This window comes from Balaenoptera ricei, chromosome 3, assembly GCF_028023285.1.
Source record: "Balaenoptera ricei isolate mBalRic1 chromosome 3, mBalRic1.hap2, whole genome shotgun sequence".
Classification (NCBI taxonomy): domain Eukaryota; kingdom Metazoa; phylum Chordata; class Mammalia; order Artiodactyla; family Balaenopteridae; genus Balaenoptera; species Balaenoptera ricei.
This window is the reverse complement of record NC_082641.1, coordinates 8,633,118-8,657,881: the sequence shown is the minus strand read 5'-3', so window position 1 is coordinate 8,657,881 and position 24,764 is coordinate 8,633,118. Positions and strand designations below refer to the sequence as shown.

General features: G+C 45.2%; 1 protein-coding gene and 1 non-coding gene across 2 annotated transcripts in view; one reads left to right on the top strand and one right to left on the bottom strand.

Moving 5' to 3' along the window:
- ANKRD33B (ankyrin repeat domain 33B) overlaps positions 1-24,764 on the bottom strand; it is an 86,313-nt gene that overhangs the window by 21,967 nt on the left and 39,582 nt on the right. The window contains exon 2 of the mRNA XM_059916111.1: positions 18,354-18,483. Coding sequence (XP_059772094.1) covers positions 18,354-18,483 — 130 coding nt within the window. The remainder of the gene's footprint in view (positions 1-18,353; positions 18,484-24,764) is intronic.
- On the top strand, positions 21,410-21,482 carry TRNAQ-UUG (transfer RNA glutamine (anticodon UUG)). The gene has a single exon. It is a non-coding gene; the product is annotated as a tRNA-Gln (tRNA).

Here is a 24,764-nt window from a genome sequence, read left to right as displayed (position 1 = left end):
AGCAGAAGCAAGAAGAACTACAATCCTGCAGCCTGTGGAATGAAAACCACATTCACAGAAAGATAGACAAAATGAAAAGGCAGAGGGCTATGTACCAGATAAAGGAACAAGATATAACCCCAGAAAAACAACTAAATGAAGTGGAGATAGGCAACCTTCCAGAAAAAGAATTCAGAATAATGATAGTTAAAATGATCCAGGACCTCCGAAAAAAAACGGAGGCAAAGATTGAGAAGATGCAAGAAATGTTGAACAAAGACCTAGAAGAATTAAAGAACAAACACCTAGAAGAATTAAAGGACAAACAAACACAGATGAACAATACAGTAACTGAAATCAAAAATACACTAGAAGGAATCAATAGCAGAATAACTGAGGCAGAAGAACAGATAAGTGACCTGGAAGACAGAAAGGTGGAATTCACTGCCACAGAACAGAATAAAGAAAAAAGAATGAAAAGAAATGAAGACAGCCTAAGAGACCTCTAGGATAACATTAAACACAGCAACATTTGTATTATAGGGGTCCCAGAAGGAGAAGAGAGAGAGAGAAAGGACCCGAGAAAATATTTAGAGATTATAGTCGAAAATTTCCCTAACATGGGAAAAGAAATAGCCACACAAGAACAGGAAGCACAGAGTCCCAGGCAGGATAAACCCAAGGAGAAACATGCTGAGACACATAGTAATCAAACTGACAAAAATTAAAGACAAAGAAAAATTATTAAAAGCAACAAGGGAAAAACGACAAATAACATGCAAGGGAACTCCCATAAGGTTAACAGCTGATTGATTGATTTCTCAACAGAAACTCTACAAGCCAGAAGGGACTGGCACAATATATTTAAAGTGATGAAAGGGAAGAACCTACAACCAAGATCACTCTACCCAGCAAGAATCTCATTCAGATTTGACAGAGAAATCAAAAGTTTTACAGACAAGCAAAAGCTAAGAGAATTCAGCACCACCAAACCAGCTCTACAACAAATGCTAACGGAACTTCTCTAGGCAGGAAACACAAGAAAAGAAAAGGACCTACAAAAACAAACCCAAAACAATGAAGAAAATGGTAATAGGAACATACATATCGATAATTACCTTAAACGTGAACGGATTAAATTTTCCAACCAAAAGACACAGGCTCGCTGAATGGATACAAAAACAAGACCCATATATAGGCGGTCTACAAGACACCCACTTCAAACCTAGGGACACATACAGACTGAAAGTGAGGGGATGGAAAAACAGATTCCATGCAAATGGAAATCAAAAGAAAGCTGGAGTAGCAATTCTCATATCAGATAAAATAGACATTAAAATAAAGAATGTTACAAGAGACAAGGAAAGACACTACATAATGATCAAGGGATCAATCCAAGAAGAAGATATAACAGTTATAAATACATATGCACCCAACATAGGAGCACCTCAGTACATAAGGCAAATGCTAACAGCTATGAAGGAGGAAATGGACAGTAACACAATAGTGGGGGACTTTAACACCTCACTTGCACCAATGGACAGATCATCCAGACAGAAAATTAATAAGGAAACACAAGCTTTAAATGACACAATAGACCAGATAGATTTAACTGATATTTATAGGACATTCCATCCGAAAACAGCAGATTACATTTTCTCCTCAAGTGCACATGGAACATTCTCCAGAATAGATCACATTTGGGTCACAAATCAAGCCTCAGTAAATTTAAGAAAATTGAAATCATACCAAGCATCTTTTCCAACCACAACGCTATGAGATTAGAAATCAATTGCAGGGGGAAAAAGTAAAAAAACACGAACACATGGAGGCTAAACAATACGTTACTAAATAACCAAGAGATCACTGAAGAAATCAAAGAGGAAATCAAAAAATACCTAGAGACAAACGACAATGAAAACATGACAATCCAAAACCTATGGGATGCAGCAAAAGCCGTTCTAAGAAGGAAGTTTATAGCAATACAATCCTATCTCAAGAAACAAGAAAAATTTCAAATAAACAATCTAACCTAACACCTAAAGGAACTAGAGAAGGTAGAACAAACAAAACCCAAAGTTAGTAGAAGGAAAGAAATCATAAAGATCAGAGCAGAAATAAATGAAATAGAAACAAAGAAAATAGCAAAGATCAATAAAACTAAAACCTGGTTCCTTGAGAAGATAAACAAAATTGATAAACCATTAGCCAGACTCATCAAGAAAAAGAGGGAGAGGACTCAAATCAATAAAATTAGAAATGAAACAGGAGAAGTTACAACAGACACCGCAGAAATACAAAGCATCCTAAGAGACTACCACAAGCAACTCTATGCCAATAAAATGGACAACCTGGAAGAAATGGACAAATTCTTAGAAAGGTATAACCTTCCAAAACTGAACCAGGAAGAAATAGAAAACATGAACAGACCAATCACAAGTAATGAAATTGAACCTGTGGTTAAAAACCTTCCAAGAAACAAAAGTCCAGGACCAGATGGCTTCACAGGTGAATTCTATCAAACATTTAGAGAAGAGCTAACACCCATCCTTCTCAAACTCTTCCAAAAAATTGCAGAGGAAGGAACACTCCCAAACTCATTCTACAAGGCCACCATCACCCTGATACCTAAGCCAGACAAAGATACTACAAAAAAAGAAAATTCCAGACCAATATCACTGATGAATATAGACGCAAAAATCCTCAACAAAATACTAGCAAGCAGAATCCAACAACACATTAAAAGGATCATACACCATGATCAAGTGGGATTTATCCCAGGGATGCAAGGATTCTTCAATATATGCAAATCAATCAATGTGATACACCATATTAACAAATCGAAGAAGAAAAACCATATGATCATCTCAGTAGATGGAGAAAAAGCTTTTGACAAAATTCAACACCCATTTATGATAAAAACTCTCCAGAAAGTGGGCATAGAGGGAACCTAACTCAGCATAATAAAGGCTATATATGACAAACCCACAGCAAACATCATTCTCAAGGGTGAAAAACTGAAAGCATTTCCTCTAAGATCAGGAACAAGACAAGGATGTCCACTATCACCACTATTATTCAACACAGTTTTGGAAGTCCTAGCCATGGCAATCAGAGAAGAAAAAGAAATAAAAGGAATACAAATTGGAAAAGAAGAATTAAAGCTGTCACTGTTTGACATGGTACTATACATAGAGAATCCTAAAGATGCCACCAGAAAACTACTAGAGCTAATCAATGAATTTGGTAAAGTTGCAGGATACAAAATTAATGCACAGAAATCTCTTGCATTCCTATACACTAACAATGAAAGATCAGAAAGAGAAATTAGGGAAAGAACCCATTCACCATTGCAACAAAAAGAATAAAATACCTAGGAATAAACCTACCTAAGGAGGTAAAAGACCTATTCTCAGAAAACTATAAGACACTGATGAAAGAAATCAAAGATGACACAAACAGATGGAGAGATATACCACGTTCTTGGATTGGAAGAATCAATATTGTGGAAATGACTCTACTACCCAAAGCAATCTACAGATTCAATGCAATCCCTATCAAATTACCAATGGCATTTTTCACAGAACTAGAACAAAAAATTTTACAATTTGTGTAGAAACACAAAAGACCCCGAATAGTCAAAGCAATCTTGAGAAAGAAAAACGGAGCTGGGGGAATCAGGCTCCTGGACTTCAGACTATACTACAAAGCTACAGTAATCAAGACAGTATGGTACTGGCACAAAAACAGAAATATAGATCAATGGAACAGGATAGAAAGCCCAGAGATAAACCTACGCACCTATGGTCAACTAATCTGACAAAGGAGGTAAGAATATACAATGGAGAAAAGACAGCCTCTTCAATAAGTGGTGCTGGGAAAACTGGACAGCTACATGTAAAAGAATGAAATTAGAACACTCCCTAACACCATACACAAAAAAAAAAAACTCAAAATGGGTTAAAGACCTAAATTTAAGACCGGACACTATAAAACTCTTAGAGGAAAACACAGGAAGAACACTCTATGACATAAATCACAGCAAGATCCTTTGTGACCCACCTCCTAGAATAATGGAAATAAAAACAAAAATAAACAAATGGGACCTAATGAAACTTAAAAGCTTTTGCACAGCAAAGGAAACTATAAACAAGACGAAAAGACAACCCTCAGAATGGGAGAAAATATTTGCAAACCAATCAATGGACAAAGGATTAATCTCCAAAAAATATAAACATCTCATGCAGCTCAATATTAAAAAAACAAACAACCCAATCCAAAAATGGGCAGAAGACCTAAATAGACATTTCTCCAAAGAAGACCTACAGATGGCCAAGAGGCACATGAAAAGCTGCTCAACATCACTAATTATTAGAAAAATGCAAATCAAAACTACAATGAGGTATCACCTCATACCGGTGAGAATGGGCATCATCAGAAAATCTACAAACAACAGATGCTGGAGAGCGTGTGGAGAAAAGGGAACCCTCTTGCACTGTTGGTGGGAATGTAAATTGATACAGCCACTATGGAGAAGAGTACGGAGGTTCCTTAAAAAACTAAAAACAGAACTACCATATGACCCAGCAATCCCACTACTAGGCATATACCCAGAGAAAACCATAATTCCAAACGACACATGCACCCCAATGTTTGTTGCAGCACTATTTACAATAGCCAGGTCATGGAAGCCACCTAAATGCCCATCGACAGACGAATGGGTAAAGAAGATGTGGTACATATATACAATGGAATATCACTCAGCCATAAAAAGGAACGAAATTGGGTCATTTGTAGAGATGTGGATGGACCTAGAGACTGTCATACAGAATGAAGTCAGTCAGAAAGGGAAAAACAAATATCGTATATTAGCATATATATATGGAATCTAGAAAAAAGGTACAGATGAACCAGTTTGCAAGGCAGAAATAGAGACACAGATGTAGAGAACAAATGTATGGACACCAAGGGGGGAAGCGGGGGTGGGGGTGGTGGTGTGATGAATTGGGAGATTGGGATTGACATGTATAAGCTAATATGTATGAAATAGATAACTAATTAGAACCTGCTGTATAAAAAAAAAAAATAAAATTCAAAAAAAATGCATCGATATGGGCTTATTTGTTTTGTCCAAGGTATCATCCTAGTGTAAGAGCCTAACGACAGGGGAAACCAGGTGTGGGGTATACAGGAATTCTCTGCACAATCTTTACAGTTTTTCTGTAAGTCTGAACTGTTCTAAAATCAAAAGTTCATCTTATGAAAGGGAGATCTAGGCTAGGGCCACTCGATAAGACTGCAAGGTAGGGACAATGGTTCTTGACTGGCTGCCGGGTGTGGATCCCGTCCACACCATCCACAAGCCTCACCAGTGGTGGGGGAGGTGGGGAGCTCACTGAGTGGGTGTGCAATGGACAGAGGAGATAGTGGCCAGCCCCCGGGGAGGGCCGGAGGGTAGAGAGGAGTTGTTGACTCAGAGCGAAGTGAATGGACAGGTCTTGGTGATTACTGGGCTGAGCCAAGTAACAGAAAGAGAAAAGTCAAAGATGACTCTTGGTACCACCCCAGCCCCAGGGTTCTGGCTTCGCTTTGGATGGCCAATGGCATTTTCTCTGAAAGTGTACGGGGGATGGAAGTCCATGGTAGCCAAGCTGGACTATCTTTCAAGCTATCTATGTTACCAAAGAAAAGGAAAGCTCCCTTCGGTTCATTGTCATGGTTTTAAAGAAGAAAGGTTAATATCTATATGTTCTTAGAAGCATCATATCCACTCTTGATTTCCACTGAGCAACAATCCCCCAAACCCCAAGGGGGGAATTTTAAACTTTCCCACTCTTAAGTCACCTACCTCACAGCAAACTCCTCCCAGGAGATGACACACCTCCTACTTCATAGAGAGAACTGAAACCACAAGGGAACCCCCTCAACTTTCCCCCATCAACCCCAAAACTTCCCCACATCCCTCCTAGTGAAAAGGAGGGTGTTTCTTCTCTTATTTAAAGATGCCAATCTCTCCTCCCCTTGCAGTGCTTTAAAGCCACTCCCCATCTACTTCTGGGGAATATATTTGTGCTACAAACTACTTCCTCTTTCTCTTCAACCTCTCCCGCCTTGCAAATTCATTCCCACCAGATTGTATTAACAGCCTAAATTCCTCACCTTGCCTTCTGCCACGTGGCTTCAAAGTTCTTCTGTCAAGAAGAACATTGGCTCACAGGACATCTACAGGCATGATGCCAACAGAAGCTTGAAACACACTCACTGATGGGACTCGTTCTACACTTGTGCCTCAGCTATCTCCCTAAGAAGAACGTGCTAGGCTGATACAATGGTCCCAGGTAGAGGACGAGAGATGCACGGAGCAGAGCAGCCCTGGCTGAATGGCCCGGCTCACCCACAGACACACGAGCAAAGGCAGTCTAGATCAGCCGATCCCCAGCCCATCTGCAGATGCATCAACTATAAACATATTTTAAACTAGAGTTTGGGGGTTGTCATGCAGCAGTAAGCTGGTATATATGCTCAAGGGTCTCCCATCTTAAAATATATATGACTGCCTTAGTCCATTCAAGCTGCTGTAAGAAACTGCCATTGACTGAGTGGCTTAAACAACAAACATTTATTTCTCACAGTTCTGGAGGCTGGGAAGTTCAAGGTCAAGATGCCAGCAGATTCAGTGTCTGGTGAGAGCCCGCTTCCTGGTTCATAGGGTGTCTTCTTGCTGTGTCCTCACATGGAATAAGGGGTGAGGGAGCTCTCTGGAGTCTCTTGTATTAAAGCACTAACTCTATTCATGAGGGCTCCATCCTCATGACCTAATTACCTCCCCAAAGCCCCACCTCCTATTACCATCACTTGGGGATTAGGATTCAACATACTAATTTGGAGGGAAGACATAAACATCCAGTTCATTGCAGTGACCAACAGTAATCCCCATGAACCTGTCTTTGTATTCCTGCCACCCACCACCAATCATCTGACTCCTTTTCAGTCTAACTTCCAGAGTCTTATACTCTCACTCTTGCTACTTATACCCCCCACCAATTCTCCTGAAACCATCTTCCATCATTCCCCAATGACTGTCTTATAGCAATATCCAATGGTTACTAGTCAGTTCCCATCTTACTAGACATCTCCGTAGCATTTACCACTTGCTTGTTCCATCCTTTTTGAAACACTTTCTGCAAATGTCCTGACAGCTCACCCTTCTGCTTTTCTTCCTATCTCTCCGGCCACTCAATTTTCTTTGTGAATTCTGTTCTCTGCTTTCTGAAATGCCACTGTTCCTCAGATGTATGACTAAGCTCTTCTCATCCCCTACACTCTCCCTTGGTGATCCTATCCCCTCTCATGGATCAAGTTATCATCCTAAAACTTCCGGATCACTTATTGCTAGCTGATCTCTCTTTCTGAGTTTCTTACCTAAATATCTGTCTACTGGATATTTCATCTTGGGCATCCCACCAACAAATCAAACTCAACACATCAAAGCCAAAACATGTTTCTTCCAAACCTGCTCCTCCCACCCACATTCCTTATTCATTCCTTATTCATTCCTTATTCAATTCAATACCACCAATAACTGACAGAGGTGCCCAAGACAGAAATCTGGGCTTTCTCTTCAGCCCTCCCCTACCCCTTCCCCATCCAAGTATCCAAGGAATTCTGCCAATGCCACCTCTTAAACATCTTCCAAACCTGTCCGTGTTTCTCCATCCCCACTTCTAACCTGGATGAGGGCCACCACATCCTTCCTGGGGTCCACCCCTCTCCTACCTGGACTTCCTGGTCCGATTTCTGCCCCGTTCTCTACACTATCAGCAAGAAACTCTTCTGACCAACACAACTACTACTTAAAACCCTTCATGGTTTCTACTCTTTAGATGAAGTCTCAACTCTTTAATCAGCTAGCTCCTTTTTTATCTGACCCAGCTCTCTGAAGGGTAGCAGAATATGCCACCTCAAAACATGCAACTTTGACATAATTATTTTGAGCTGAAGGCAACTGAGAAGAAGCAATTACAAGAAAAGTTCCCTGCCCTCCCCCATTTGCCTAAAAGCAGGACATAAATTTTCTTATTTTATTCCTTTTTGTTTCCCCAGTTTTACTGACATATAATTAACATATATCACTGTGTTAAATTAAGGTGTACAGTATAATGATTTGACGTACATATATTGTGAAACATTACCACAGTAAGTTTAGTTAACATCCATCATCTCATATAGGTACCAAAAAGGGCAGGGGGGGATGGTTTTTCTTCTTTGTGATGAGAACTCTTCAAAAACTGCTTTCCCTTGTCCTGTCATTTCTCCACAAATGTATTGCTCTTTATGGAAGATGACATATAAGCCAGAGTTCTAAGCCACCTCCTTGAGTTATTCATTTTTCCCTGGGTGTCCCCCATTAATACACGTGTGTTTATAGATGTCTGGTCCTCTCTTGTTAGTCTTTTATTACAGGGGTCTCCGTTGGGAACCCAGAAGTGTAGAGAGGTTATTTTTCCTCCCCTATATCCCCTCTTCATCCTCAGCTCTTGCACCAATGCCCTTCTCCTCGACTCTTTAATCATAACTCTCTTTTTAATTCAGCCGTGTACCACGCTTTCTCTAATCTGGTGGCCTTTGCACCAGGCTAGTCCCCCACCTGGTATACTCTTTCTTTGCTTTCTACCCATTTACCTGATGAGCCTTCCCTTCCACTGGAAGCTCTGCCCTGGTCCCCCAAGCCTGGATTAGGCACCTGAACCATGATGCCTTCATGGTCCACATTTCCATGCGGCGGTGGATTCCCACAGCCACCACTCTTGCTCATAATTCCAAAACTTCCAACTGACTGCAAGCTCAATAAATATTTAGTAAGTAAAAAGGCAGAAGGATTCCTACTTCTCCCTTGAAAAAATTCACTTATCAAAAAGGTTGCTAATTTTCAAGCCATAACCCACATTAACTAAGATTACATGCCATCACAATTATTAATTCAACATGTAATTGGGTACCAATGATGGGCTAAACGTCTTGTTTATTCCTTTATTCAAGGAAAGGAAACAGACAATAAACCTGTGCAGACCTAAAAATGGAATTAGGATTGTCTAAACACTTGATTGGTCTGACACCAGGTACTCAAAATATACTTTTCCAAACCAGGCCAGTAGAGGGAACTGTTGATTGGAAATATCAGGTCCCAGCAGCACGGATGAAGAGAACAGATTCTTGGTCCCCATCCGGAGGAGGGGAAAACGCACAAGGGGAGCAGGTGCGGGCAGCACAGACAGGCTTTCCTCTTGTCTGACTGAGGAGCAGGGCCAGCTGCTGCGAAGGAGGCGGCATTGCTGTGCCCAACCAGAAAGGCTCCAAAAACTGGAGTTTATGGGAAAAGGCGAGGCGATGCTGGGAAACCTCAGAGACGTGCCAAGTTCCAATGTACTTAAAACAGTGGAAACCGAGTAAAAGGAAAACACTTCAAAAATCCATATAAATCACAATGAAGTCAGACTAGAAATCGTGATCGGCTGTAGTGATAATAAGATAAATACGATGAAGAGGCGTTGGCCTGCCTCAGGCCAAGTCACACATTCTCCTCTGAAGCGGGACCCTCCCCAAATCCAGTTCACAAGTCAGAACACACACAGGCAGCCTGAACCTGCCAGCCACTCCCAGGAGCCTCACTGCTACCCTGTCCCCAGCAAACAAGTGACATGAATAATGCCAGGCTGGCTCTCAGTGCATTTCCTCCAAAATCTTAAAGATAAGTTCAAGGAATAACAAGTTTTCAGGATGCACCAGAGGTTACTTGTACTGCACCAGTTTGGTATTATCACCGGTTCAGAAAGACCCCTGCAGTTTTCTCACTTCACCTTACTCCTGCTCTTCTGCTCAAAGGGAAGAAGAAACGGAGAAAGTAAACACCTAACGCCACCCCCGGGGCATGTAATTCATTTCTCTGGTTATCCTACTTTATACTTTTGTTAGGGGAAGTAAGGTAGAGGTTGAAATTACTGGTTGAATGAGATTTAGGGATTATTTGAGGTTTTATTTTCATATATCCTCTCCATGGTAAAGGCCTCATTCAGATTCAGCTGTATCTTTATTCTGCGTAAGGACCTGAGGAGGTGAGACTTTGGAGAGAACACCAGACAGGCAGACCCAGGCATTTGCATCCTAATTTACACTCCCGACTCTCAGACGAGCTACACAGCTGCGATATCAAATAATACAAACATGTGGTCTCTTTACAGTTTTCCTTAACCACACAGATTCTACGGGGGACAAAGTTGACTGAGGTCACTCCACCGCCCTGGCCAGCGATTTGTTTTGCCTGGGGCAGGGTGTGTGATGCAACGCCGGCAGACGTAACTGAAGCTGGGCTGGAGGCTTCTGGAGATGTTTTCCCGTCTGAGAGAGCAGAACACGGGCAGGGATTTGTTCCTCCTTCCTGAAGCCTCCTGTGTTGTAACGAGAAGCCACGCTGCCTGGAACTGCCAGGCCATCTTGGGACAATGAGGCAACAGGTCAAGAGCATTTCTGAGAAGCCGGCCCCAGGTCCTGACATCAGGAAGCCATGCGACGAAGCAACCCCCCAACTGTTGCCTTCAGACACATCATGTTGCAAGAGAAGACTGTTTCCTCATCGTTGAAGCTTGTTTTGTTGGGTATTCAGTAGATTGCACCCAAAAGCACCGTAGCAGATCCTAGGCTCCGATAAGAATCAGGGAAACACAAACAGCAAGCGAAGTCCATTTTGAGTTGACAAACTCTCAACCCTTGGGGACGTGGTGGGAAATATAAATTGGTACAGCTTTTCCTAAAGGCCACTTGGCAGGGGCTACGTAAATGTGCACACTTAAAAGGTGCGCGTCCTTTGATGAAGTGGCTGAGTTCTAAGAATCTATCCGTGCGTTTCTTCTCTTTCCTTCTCTGCCCAGCTCTGACCGCCACAGACCACACCTGCTGGGCTCCTCAGCCCTGAAGTCTCAGGTGTGACTGAGCAGGGGCCCGGTGGAAGGAGGGCGGGTATGAGTCCCCGTCCCCTGCCCGCCTCCCTCCTCGAGGGGCTCAGGTGTCCCAGGTCCCAGCTCCTGGGGGCAGCCCTCCCGGGCTCTCTCTCTCTCCAGGGCCTGCCCCTGAGCTCTGCCGCCACCTCTACGCGCAGTCCCCTTGCCCATTCCTCAGTCTAGACTCTGAGCGCACCTGCTGCACCACCTGTTTCCGGCCGGGATGCTGACAGGTACGCCCTCCTCAGAGATGCGCCCCTCCTCCCCGCCCCGTCAACACAAAGGGCTCCACTCCAGCGTGGTCTGAAACAGCCTCATTCAGAAACCCGTGCACACTAGACTTTAAATTTGGGAGATGGGGTTACGTGTGCCCTTGCCCGCCCTATAGACCCAGCACTTAGCACAGCCCTTGGATGTGAAGTGACTGCTGAATAAATATTTGTTTTAAAAGAGGATCTTGTATAGAATGGATGACCCATGGCTTACTGAACCGTCTCAGTTACTGGACTCGGGGGACGTGGCCCCGAACACACCATCACTCGGGTGTGCCGCTGTAAGAGGCAGGGAAATCTCATATGCACAAGTCTACACGGAAAGATCTCCTAGACAGACGGAGTGAAAAAAATTAAAATCACAGTCTCTACAGAATTACCCCATTCACGTAAATAAAAGGTGCGTGCATACCCTTTGTGTTTAAAAGGAGAGAGAGTGAGTTCTGGAAACGTAACCAGCTGGAACGTGGTCAGTCAGTGAGAGAATTGGGGAGGGTGAAAAGGGACTTCTTTTTTTTATATAATAATACTTCTGTGGTGATGTTTCACTGTAAGCATGTATTACTAGACATCTTTTGGAATTAAGACATCATCAAATAAATAAAGCTGGTTATGGAATTGGATTAAAACGGGACAGCATTTGATTCTATCAGCTGAAAGCCCAAACAGCCTCTCTTTGGTAAAACAGTACATGGAAGTCATGAGCAGATGCTCAGTTGCTTTCCTTTATTCTCCCTTTGATTTAGTGACAGCTCTGTGTCCCACTGACATCTCACCCGGGTCCATGAACCACCCCACCCCACCCCCGGCTCTTATACCCACTGACAGGCGCCCTGGGTCACCATTCTGTATAGGAACATGTAAAGCCCCAGTTCTCAGAGTGAGGTCCCCAGACCAGCGGCATCAGCGTCACCGGGGAACTCACTGAAAGGCACAGTCTCGAGCCCCACCCCAGACCTACACAATCCAGAACTCCAGGGGCAGGGCCCAGAAATCTGTGTTTTAACCAGATCTGGGTTAAAACATAGATTACCCACCTGTGGGTGACAGCGATCCCACTTGTAACCGAGCAGGACCCTATGAGGCCTTCACGGGACAGACCACCATCCCCCATGTCCTCTGCCTTCCTCTTGTTGGTAGAAAAACTTTAGCCTCGTAGGCCTCCCCCGAGTTCCAAAGAACAAATTTAATCAGAGAAGTGAGAAAATGCAGAAACAAAGGAAAACAGGCAAGCAAGACAAATTAATAATGGTTTAGCCATTAAACAAAGTCAAGGCCCTTGAGTTCCTCCTCAAGGGCTACAGATGATAGAATCTAAGCCATGTCCTTTGAGCTGTTTTGCAGATACTGAAGTGCCCACCAGGTGGGAGAAGTTAACTGCATGCTGCCCACAGGCATGTAGACCCCCAGACGGGTCGGAACCAGAAGGTTGATGATGTTGACTCCCAGTTACTTCCCACCAGCCAATCAGAAGAATGTCCACGAGCTGATCACACACCCCCACAGCCCCCTCCCTCACCCTGTCTTTAAAAACCTCTCCCTGAAGGCCTCTGGGGAGTTCGGGCCTTTTAAACACTAACTGCCTGGACTCCTTGCTTGGTGCCTGCAATAAACGCTGCCCTGTCCTCCACCACACCTGGTGTCAGGACACTGGCTTTACTGCCTGCGGGCGAGTGGACCCAAGTTTGGTTCAGTAACAAGCTCAAGGCTGAGCACCAGGTTGTGCTCTCAGGGAGGGAAGCAGCCCCCTGAGGTCATGACCTCCACCTGCAGCAATAAGTTAGGGAAAAATTGCTTCCTTACATGGAGGCAATTAAGAGAAAGAAGGAAATGCTTTTTAATTGGACTTCTTTTAAAGTAGCACAAGAACCGTACTCCCCTCCTTCCCCTCCCCCTAAACAATTCAATCCTAAAGCTTTGGTGGGCAGAGCCAGGAAGTCTCCCCCACCCCCGAAGGCCTGGGTGGGTGTCCCAGGGCTCAGAGCCCCCGTGGAGGGAGCATGTGCCATGCAGAGGGTGGTTAAGAAACAGACACTACAGACAGAACTTGGACGAATCAGTCAATAGGCTGAGGATCGTGGAAGCCAGGAAAAAGAGAAAATACGTTACAATATTTTGTTTCTATAAAAGAAGATGGAAAAGAACTTATCTATGCTCCAGTCGTTAACAATGGTTATTACCTCTAGAAAGTAAAATGGGAAAGAACTAAGAGTGAGGAGCTAAGAGATCTTCACCCTTAAGTTTAATCGCTTTATGTGTTTAATTGCTTATGTGTTGTTTTTTCCCAAACATTGTGTATCGTTTTTTACAACCAGCTTATAAGAACATCAGCAAGGCTGAGTGGAGAAAGCACCCAGGACGGCCACCACGTTGCCAGCCTCCTGCACGACCCGGTCTGGGTCACATCCCCGCCCCCCTGCCACACCCTCACCTCTGGTACCCATATACTTAAACACACCCCAGCCATGTGAGTCCTGCCAACTGCCCTCCAGTCTAACTCTGTCTGGAGGGGAGGCTCCACCGGGGACCACCAGCGCTCTTGAGGTCACAGCAGGAGGGCCATGAACACAGGAGTCTTGTCCCCTGTCCCAGTTTCCCGCCCGTGACCAAAGCAACAGGGAGAAGCTTTATCGGTACTAGAAACCACAGAAGGACACCATCCACTGGCCAGAATTCCAGAAAGGAATTTCTGTCGGAGGCAGTGGAGATAGGAGCCAGCTGTAGGGAAGGATGGGGCATTACAGGGTTTTGTTTTTGTTTTTGTTTTTAACTTTTAATTTTATATTAGGGTATAGCAGATTAACAGTGTTGTGATAGTTTCAGGGGACTCAGCCATACATATACATGTATCCATTCTCCCCCAAACTCCCCTCCCATCCAAGCTACCACATAACATTGAGCAGAGTTCCCTGTGCTATACAGTAGGTCCTTGTTGGTTATCCATCTTAAACATAGCAGTGTGTACGTGTCAATCTCAAACTCCCTAACTATCCCTTCTCCCCCCCCCGCCCCCCTGGTGGCTATAAGTTCGCTCTCTAAGTCTATGAGTCTGTGCATTACACGTGTCTGAGTAGACCTGGGGCAACTCCAGCAGTGCCCCAGGGAGAAAGGGGGGCTTCAGGGATGCACGGAGACCCCCTGATGCCATTTCCAACGCCCCAGGCACACGAGCCAAGCAGGAGACCCGAGGGGCTCCCACTCCCAGCTCCTGCGGCAGCAGAAACGACACCAGGTAGGGGTGTGTGGTGCTCAACCTTGGCCGGCACAGACCGCTGCCCCACCGCACTCCTGCAGCCCAGGGACGGGAGCCGCTGCTGGGACTGCCCTCAGCCCCGCCTGGATTTCTCCCTCTGCACCCCAGGCCTCAGACCCGGAGCCCGGAAAGCACACGGAGCCCTTTCCTTCTCCCTTTGCTGGGCCTCTCTCTAACCTTGAAAGGACCTGTGTCATCTTTGACTTACATAAACCAGTTCAGGGAAGCACAGGCTCTGCTTAAAGATGAGCGTTATGGACTAAACGTTGTATTCCTCCAAATTCCTATGTTGAAGCCCCAAGCCCCCAACGTGACTGTACTTGGAGATGGAGCCTTTGTGCGGGTAACTTAAGGTTAAATGAGGTCAGAAGAGTGGTGCCTGATCCAATGGGACTGGTGTCCTTATAAAAGGAGACACCAGAGACCTGGATCTTGCTCTCTCCACCGTGCAAGGACACAGCCGGAAGATGCCACATGCATGCCAGGAACCAAATGGCCCAGCAGTTTGACCTTGGACTTCCAGCCTCCAAAACTGTAAGAAATAAATTTCTGTTGTTTAAGCTCCCAATTTATGGTATTTTGGTAATAGGAGCCCAAACGGGTTAAGACGTTAGTATGCTCATGAAGAAGAAAGTAAATTTAACCCAATGAACAGCATAAAAAACAAACTAATGAAGAAATATGAAGCATTTCCACAGATCCTGGAGTAAAAGACAGAAAAGAAAAAAACAATGATGAGAGAAAGCTGTGACTTGAGGACCTAACCTACACCTAAGAGGGAACCCCAGAAAGCAAAAACAAAGCAAGGCAGATGCAGTGTTCAAAGAGATAACAGAAAAGTGTTCCCTGAAGTAAAAATATGCCTAATATAAGTCAAACACAGAGAGTAGGAATGGAAATATACGATAGTGACAGTTGGGGGTGTTTTTTGTTGGTGGTGGTTGGTTGGGTTCTTCTCAAGGATCGGGGGCAGGAGATCTTTATAGGCTGAGAAACAGGGTATCAACAAAGACAAAAATCAGGCTGGACTCAGACTATTCCTCTGCAACACGAAATTTTTTTTTTTTTTAAAAAAGCAAAAGACAAGTTGTTATTTTCTGAGTGAAAACAAAATAAAAATATTTTCAAATAGGCAAGAATTCAGAAAGCGCCTCATGGGTATTAAACCACCACTAATATCCCTACACACATAAAGAGCTCTCGCGAATCAATAAGTAACCTTGCCTTCCTGTACTTTCTCATACTCCGGGATGAGACTCGTGCTCTCGTCCATGCCTTGGCTCTGCTGCCCAGGAACACCTGGCAACCCTTCTGTATTCCGGCAGGGACTGGAGTCTGGCGCTCCACACTTTCCTCCTGCAGTGAAGACCTCTTACTTAGATGGCTCAGCATTTCAAAGGCCTGGGGACCGAGTGGAGGCAACGTTTCTCCGACCACCTCTCCTTTCATGTACACCCCTCTGAGTTGGCGTTCCGAAGGCTGAAAGCCAGCCCAGACCCACCTCTGCCCTATGGCCCACCAACACAACCACCAGGACCGGAGCCTTCTGCCACTCGGCCTGTGCTCCTTCTCTGCTCTCTGAAACAGCCTCTGTGCCCACCAGGATCATCTCGCCCCTGTCACCACACACCCAGCCTCACGCCACTCAAATGCATTCCCTCGCATTGCATCTAGACCCTTGACGACCTGGTCCCCTGCCTCCTCATGGGGCCACCCCTCCCCCATCCTAGATGCACATGGTCCTTGGCTATTCCTAAGACATGCCGGGCTCCCTATTGGTCCTGAGGCTCTGCGGTGCATCAGCTGGCATGGCCTCCCTCTGACCTCTGCAATGCCCAGCTCAATGCCCACCCCGCCTCCACGACCCCTGTCCCAAACCACCAGGCTAGACGGGGTGTTCTCACGCCAAGGCTCCCAGCGCAGCCGTTCATCAGAGCCCCATCAGATGGCTATTTATCTGGACAATTACTCCAGGGCAGAAGTGCCCTTCACTTCACCACCCCTGCTCCCTGCCCAGGTTCTTGGCCAGTGGCGGGTAATGAGTGATAAGGTCACGGTCACTGACCGCCTCTCACAATATCCTTTCACTCTTTTGCTGTTCAGGACGTTGTGCACCTGGGCTTTCAAAGTCTGGAGTGCCTCCGTGGAGCGAAAGCTTCACGCCCTGACACCTGACGAGGTAGACGTGTGTGAGCACAGCCCTGACACCTGGCTAAGTGTGGGGGGTTTTCTGCCTTAGGCATCTCGATTGAAAAGCAGGTGAGCACACAGACTACTTCCCGTTACCGGGACGAAACTGCAAGATGCTGAGTCTCTGCTTCCCCTGGGCTCCGCAGTCACCCACGCTGGATTAGACACAGGGGCCTGTGATGCAACACAGGACAGGGAAGTCCCCCTTGGGTGGCAGCGGCAGAAATTCCCTTTCCAGAATCAACATGCTGTGTGGTTTGGGGCATTTTCTGCAGCGTCCCGGCCCTGAGTCTGGTTCTCAACAACTCTCAGCAACGGTGACCCACATTCTTTAATAAACAAACGCCTTTTCTTCCTCACTCAGCCGGAAGTAGCTTCTCTGCTGGAAACTGAGAACCTGAGTGATGCAATAGACGTAATCTTGAAGGCCAAGAATTTTGAAAGTGGGCAATTACAAACCCGGTTAGTACCACGGTTACAAAGGAAGTGCAGTTCTGAAGGGACAAGCACAGTTTCATGTTTGTCCCCAAAATGTCCGAGTACAATTGCAGAAGAGGAAAGCTGTGCACAGGGCACTTGGCAATGCTGGCGTAAGGACCACCTCTGGAGATGAACATCCCAGGACGAAGTTCACTTACCCTTTACAAGGCACTCTCACTACCAGCCTCACCTTGTTACACTGATACACTCTCCGCAAGAAGCCCCTGGTTTCCTTTACATCCCCAGGCCAAGTGCAAGGTTACCTCATAAACATGTCCACTTTTATACATCAACTGTCACTAGTGCCTCTTCCACTCATGAGTTCACCAGCATCTCCCGGATCCCGGGAGCACAGGGTTGGGTGCAGTGCTGTGGGGGAGGGGATGTGCAGCTGGCTTTCTGGTGCAGCTTCGTGTTCAAAGACTTCGTGCAGTTTCAGAGCTAGTTCTACCCCACACTGAGTCCTGCACTAGTGTGTAAACTGCACTTGGAACAGACAGCAGACCTGACTCCCTACTAGGTCTATTCCTTTCGCTCTCACCTTTGTGCTCTGTCCCCGGTTCTTAGTCATGCTGGCTCTGCACCTTTTGTAAAAGAATGTTGCCTATAGCCTGAAATATACAGGATAGCTCATTCTGGAGGCCCTGACCTTTAAAGGTGTAACACTTTTCCATTCACATAGAGATAAAAAGTTGCAAAACAGAAAACAACAACTGTCCTGTTGGAGGTTTATAGGAACATTGTGACCAGACCTGCTCAGACAGCTGCAAGAACAAAGGATTCTGGCAGGAAGAAGTTTCCAACAACCAGCCACACTCCCTCCCCTTTTAGTATAAAAGAAGCCTGAATTCTAACTCGCAGAAGATGGTTCTTTGGGACACTAGTCAACCTCCACCATCTTCTTGGTTTGCTGGTTTTCTGAATAAAGTCACTGTTCCTCGCCCTAACACCTCACCTCTGGGTTGACCGGCCTGTCATGCAGAGAGCGGTATGAGCTTGGACTCAGCAACACACTGTCCCAAACACACAAAAAGAATGTCACCCACCTTCAGCCCTTTCCTTGCCCCTCTTAGCAGTAAAGCACGACCTCCGATCAACTACATCCTTCTGCGGTCAGTCTCAGGAGCGAGGTCAAGTGCAGCCCCCAGCACCACTGCCTGGGAGGGAAGGGAAGCTGGGTCTTACCTGCCTGTGCAGCCGTGATCAGGGCCGTGTTGCCCTCGCTGTCCTGCCAGTTGACGTCAACGTGGGGGCAGTCTGCTAAGACCACCACAGTATCCACAAAGCCGTGGCAGCAGGCGACAATGAGGCCGGTCTAGAAATGAAGAGGGAAGCAGGTCAGAGGGGAAGAGCAAGCATCGCCACCCAGCGCCAGCGTGCCTCCCCTGCCCTGCTGGGCAGGACGGGCAGGAGAGAGGTGAGGACCCGGTCCCGGTTCTCAGCACCAGGTCAGAGCAGCTGGCCACGGTCCATTCGCAGGTGTGTGCCGAGCGCTGAGGAGTGAGGTGCTGTGCGTGGCAGCTTCGGGGACAAAGACCCCGCCCTCGGGGTGTTCGCATTCCATTCTAACGGGAGGAAGAGGCATCAACTACAGACCTAAGATGTAAATGTGTGATAAAGTAGACTGGGTCAGGGCAGTTGTCAGCCCCCGGGGCCACACAGCTCGGTCTGGAACAGGTGCCGGGGCGGGGTCACTGAGATGGGGCGCTGGGCACAGACCGAGGAGGTGGGGGAAGACGCCAAGGGGACCTGGAGGGGGAGGGGCAGGCAGAAGGCCACGCCCGGCTGCCCAGGGACCAGCCTGGAGGCTGGTGACCACAGGTGGCCTCAGTGGCCAGGGCAGGACTGGAGTTTGCTCTGAGCGAGATGGGAAACATTTGGGGCAGTCCGCTGTCAATAATCTGCATCCATTCTGGCTGCTGTGTGGAAAACAGACTAAGAGTGGAAACAGGGAGACCGGGTGGGGCTGTGGTGACCCTCTTTCCTGGCACACAGCACCTAAAACCCGCAGAGTTCGGTTCTTTGCATGCTAACGGTATGATTCTTGGTGAGGGCGGGTGCTAGGTGGTTTCAGGATGGGGGCTGGTCTCTAGGAGAGCTTATTAGAAGGTTCGATCTTTAAGCTCCACGGCCCCTCCCACGCCTACTCTTACCTCGGGGGTGGGGAGGAGAGGGTGGAAAACTGAGTCCAAGGACTAATGGCCAATGACTTAATAGCTGAGCAAATCATGCCTATTTAATGAAACCCCCGTAACATCCTAAACAACGGGGTTCAGAGAGCTGCTGGGTTGGAGAACACACGGAGGTGCCGGGAGAGGGCGTGGAAGCCCCGCACCCCTCCCCCATGCCTGGTCCCATGCTTCTCTTCCATCTGGCTGTTTCTGAGTTACAGCCTTTATAATAAAGCAGCGGCAGGATGTAAAGCACTTTCCCAAGTTCTGTGACTCGTTCTAGCAAATTACTGAACCCGAGGAGGGGCTGCGGGAAACCCCAAATTTATAGCCGGTCAGGCAGAAGGTGGCCCGTGGGTCCTGCGACTGGCATCTGAGCTGGGGGCAGTCTTGGGGGACTGAGCCCTTAACCCATGGGGTCCTTGCTGACTCTAGATAGTGTGAGAATTGAATTGAATTGTTAGACACCCCGCTGGTGTCGGAGAATTGGAGAACTGGTGTGGAAAAACGACATGGATTTGGTGTCAGAGAAAACCCAAACGCTTGACATCAGGAAAAAAAAAAACACCACAGGGTGTTTTTTTCTGCAGATGCTGGACAGGTGATGACAGTGGTCACCATGCACCAGGAAGCAGGACAAGAACCCGACGTGCTGGCACCCTGACCACAGATTTCTAGCCTCCAGAACTGTGAGAAATAAATTTCTGTTGTTAAGCTACCCATTTTATGGTATTTTGTTATAGCATCCCAAGCTGATTAAGTCACCTTGTAACAAGGGATTCAGTGAGATACTAAAATTCAACACAGAGTAAGAATTCAAGATCCAGAGTTAATGATCAAGTGACTCTGAGCCCTGCCAGCTGCACCCACCAGCGCTCGGGGACGCAAACCTTAAGTTTAGGGCAATCCCACAGTGGCCCAGCTCTATTTTTACCAGATTTTTAATAAGAATGTAATTGTTCATGGAATGAGGAGAGGGCATGGGCAACCCCTCACGCTTATCTCAATAAGGTTCCTAGTTGCCCTCGCAATATATTAAATGTCAAATATTAGAATTTTTAAAGTTTTAGAGAATACCATTCATTTTTTAACACTGACATGCATACTGCAGCAAAGTGAACTGTATAATTCTGTGACTATAGTAAAGGCTATCTAATACCTTCCTGCTTGTGCATTCTTTGAAATAGGTCATTCTATCTAGAGAATGAAATGTTTCACAATAATTTAATTTTAAGGAGAAACAAGCATGGAGTCAGCCCAGGCAGGCTCTACTTCTAAGCTTTCAGTGTCTCTGATAACCAGAGGTCACTGCCACCAACACCTGCATCCTCCCAACTAACTTGTCAGCTCACTGCTGCATAAATGGTCCAGAAAACTTGGGATTCCCCACATCGTAAATGCTGCAATCTCACTTTGAGTTTCTTTGGATGACAGTATTTCTCAAATATTCTACAATCATCTCCTGACTTATAAATGAGGCATGTTGTACAAAATATAGCCACTTCCTTTTTATATAATTCCACAAGGAGCTCATATTTACTACAGAAAAAAAATCCAGAAACATAGATTAGAAAAAAAATTTTCAATCCAGACACACAATCTCACACACACAAACACACACACACATACACACACACACTCTCACACTCTTAAAAAAAATTTTAAGCCAAAACACAGGATTATTTCCTATATGTTTGTCAGGAATATACAGCAACATCTACCAATAAAAGTAATTCTGTGTCAACATTTCCAGCGGCAGTTGGGTATCATACATATTGCAGAATCTTAGTTATTTAATGGATCCCTACTCTTGGACTCTGAGATTTTTTTCCTGTTTTTCTCTATTATGAGTCAAACCCGCAATGAAAATTCCTAGAGCTGAGGCTGTGTGCATATCATTTCTTATTCTCTCAGAGGACATTCTTAGAAGCTATATTTCCGGATTAAAGGCAAGAGTTATTTTGAAAGTTTTTTAACACATATTTCAAACCCGCCCTTCAGAAACATCTCAAAGGACATCTACTTTCACCAAGCCTGCCACCCAACCATTAATTATGGATTCCAGGGAACTCCCTGGCGGTCCAGTGGTTAGGACTCTGCACTTTGACTGCTGAGGGCCCAGGTTCAATGCCTGGTCAGGGAACTAAGATCCTGCAAGCCACGTGGTGTGGCAAAAAAAAAAAAAAAAAGGATTCCGGGTTAAAAGGAAGACTTCCCTTTGGCAGGTAATAAATAAAGGGATGCTCTCCAGGGCTCCTGAAGTTCCTGGTTCTTTTGGAATCAGCCTCACCTCCACCTCTTCCTACCCCAATCAAAAGGGGGTCTGTTCTAGAACCACAGCCCCTTCCAGCCCCTAAGGTAAGCCTTCCCTAAATGTGAGTAAGCCCCTTCTGATGGTGGCTTTGGAAATCTTGGCATAACCTTAGGTCAGAAATGAAGATTATCAGGAAAAAAAAATAGATAATGCAATTTAAGGGCTCAGGATAAAATGGTATTGAACACAGAAGCAGTAGCTCTAGTCTCCACAGAGACTTCCATTACTACTAAAAATCATTACCCTTATCACCTATTTTCTGGGAATCTGTTCCAAACGGCTGACATTTCCATTTTTAAAACTAGTGTTTAGCTATAACTTAAACTCTGTTTTGGCTGGGTCATCTTGGTGCCCCCAACAAGAAGCTGGGAGGGGAGCTACAATCTTTAGCAACCCCTGACCATGGCCTCCCAAGACCATTCAACAAAGGACTTGTCACAAAGGAAAGTACTGTCCACCTGCCGAATCATCAGAAGCCCACTGGCACGTGGTTCCCTGAAGCCACAGACAGCTTATTTTTTAAATTACAAACAAAGCATTCATGAGAATAAAATATTATTATTAAGGGGAAAAAAAGTAAGCTACCTACAAGTGGAAGCCCCCATTTAGAGGTCAGCTCGAAACTCTAGGCCCTCGAAATAACAACCCTAATTTTCAAAGCCTACATACAGTGGAAAAGTCAGAGCAATGATAACAAAATAAAGTTGAGATGTTTCTGCTTAAAAATTGTAAGCATTTGTACATGAAAAACCAAAGATAAACAAGCCAAAACCCCATTCCTTGTAGGAAGAAAGGATGATGTAACACTAGGATTCTAGCAACATCATTTATTACATTAACAGATTAAAGGGGAGGGAGAAGAAAAAGGATCATCCTCTAAGTGTGTTAAACCTCTCACTACACACACACACACACACACACACACACACACGCTGGAAAATGCACAGAAAACATCTGGAAGGATTGCACCAAAATACTGAATTAGCATCCTCTGTAGAAGAAAGGGGAATAGAGGTCTGTTAGTTTTATGTGTACCCAGATATTTGGTCAAACGTTACTCTAGGTGTTTCTGTGACAGTATTTTTTGGATGATATTAACATTTAAATCCGTAGATGCTGACGAAAGCAGATTACCCTCCATGACGTGGGTGGGCCTCATCCACTTAGTTGAAGGCCTGAACTGAAAAAGAATGACCCCCCCTCCACAAGCAGGAAGGAATTCTCCTGGCAGACTGCCTTTGGACTCAAACTACACCTCTCCCCTGGGTCTCCAGCCTGCCGGCCACCCTGCCAATTTTGGACTCACCCAAGCTTCCACAATTGTGTGAACCAATTCCTTAAAATAAATGTCTCTATCCCCGCCATATACAGAGATACAGATATAAATGGACAGCTATGGATAAATCTCACTAACTATATAGCTGTATCTCTCTAAAAATCAATATATGTGTGTGTGTGTATATATATATATATATATATATATATATATATATATATATATATAAAACCATGTATCTCTCTATATATCTATAGATACACACACACCACACACACACTATCTACTGGTTCTAGCTCTCTGGAGACCCCTGATTAATACAGGGTAGTTGGGGAAGGAACACTTCAGAGAACTAATTTCACTTTTCACTCCATTTCGGTACCATTAGAATTCTTTAAAACAAAGCCATATTCGTGAGGAACTTACACGATTTTACTTCACAATGAAAAACAAGAAAGCAAACACGGTGTTTAACAACAGTCTCATGAGGAAATACAGTTTTATAACAACAACTGTGAACAACTAAAAAAAAGAACCATCTGTGAAGAGGGGAGGGGGACAGTGGGCAAAAGAAACAGGATGTGACAAACAAGGGGGAGACTGAGGCACCAAGATGCACGTACAAACCCCACAGCCATATGGCACAATAATAGAGTAATTCCCCTGATCATACAGAAGAAACAGGACATTGCCCATTTCCGATTGTAAGGAAAAACTCCACCATTCATTGTATAACTTTTAGGTTCAGAACCGAGAGTAAACTCAGCTACTTGAAAATTGATTTCTGTGCCTTTCTCCATAATAATACCACCGACGGGGGCAGGGAAAAGTTTATGTGACCTTATGAAAGAACTTGAGAATTCTGGTCTTCTTAAGCTACACTATGTTTCTAAAAGGTGACCATGCATCACCGCTATTGTGGGCATAATTTGTTGGGTAAAATGTGTTAGCCATTGTTTCAATAATCTCATTTATGATTAACCACCATGACAAGAAAGTAAATTCCAGGATGAAAATTTGATCTATGTTGGTTACTGCCAGGTCCCCAGCTCTGAGAACATAGCTGAGCTGATATATACTTGTTGAATAAATGAACGAGGACTAGGGCTTTGGTAAAGTTTCTTTCTAGATGGTAAGTGGATCTGAACTTTGCACCATCACATTCAATGGCGAGGGCATGGCCGGGACCCTCTGGGCAGCAGGCACTGACCAACCCCGGCCTGACACGTACACTTACGGGCATCAGTCCTGCACATTAGGTGGAAGGCAAAAGAGCCCAGCAACTATCACAGTAACAATGCCGGAACTTGCAGACTTAAATAATTCTCATCAAAACTATCACTCTGTAAACGTGGCTTTGGTGTTATGTATCTCATAAAACATTTGCAGGGAGTTCCCTGGTGGTCCAGTGGTTAGGACTCCACGCTTCCACTGCAGGGGGCCCGGGTTCCATCCCTGGTCAGGGAACTAAGATCCCACAGTGCCGCACGGTGAGGCCAAAAAAACCCAAAAATACAAAACAAACAAACAAACAAAAACACTTTTGCAAATGTGTGTGACAGGACGTTTTACTCTGAGGATTGTTTCCGGGTTCCTTGAGACATGTTTACAATTGGGATAGCTGATGAGGTCAAGGGGCTGCTGGGAGGTAGTCAGCAAAGCCCATAATCTCAGGAGGACTGTTGGTAAGCCTGAAAATCTGTCAGACAGACATAATAAAACAGCTACTAGGCTGGCCTTCTAGCACTAAGACTGCAGCAAAGTTTCCCTCTGTTTACTTGAAAGACGATGCAAATTAATACCGGGACTTAAGAAAAGGATATTCCACTGGGGGA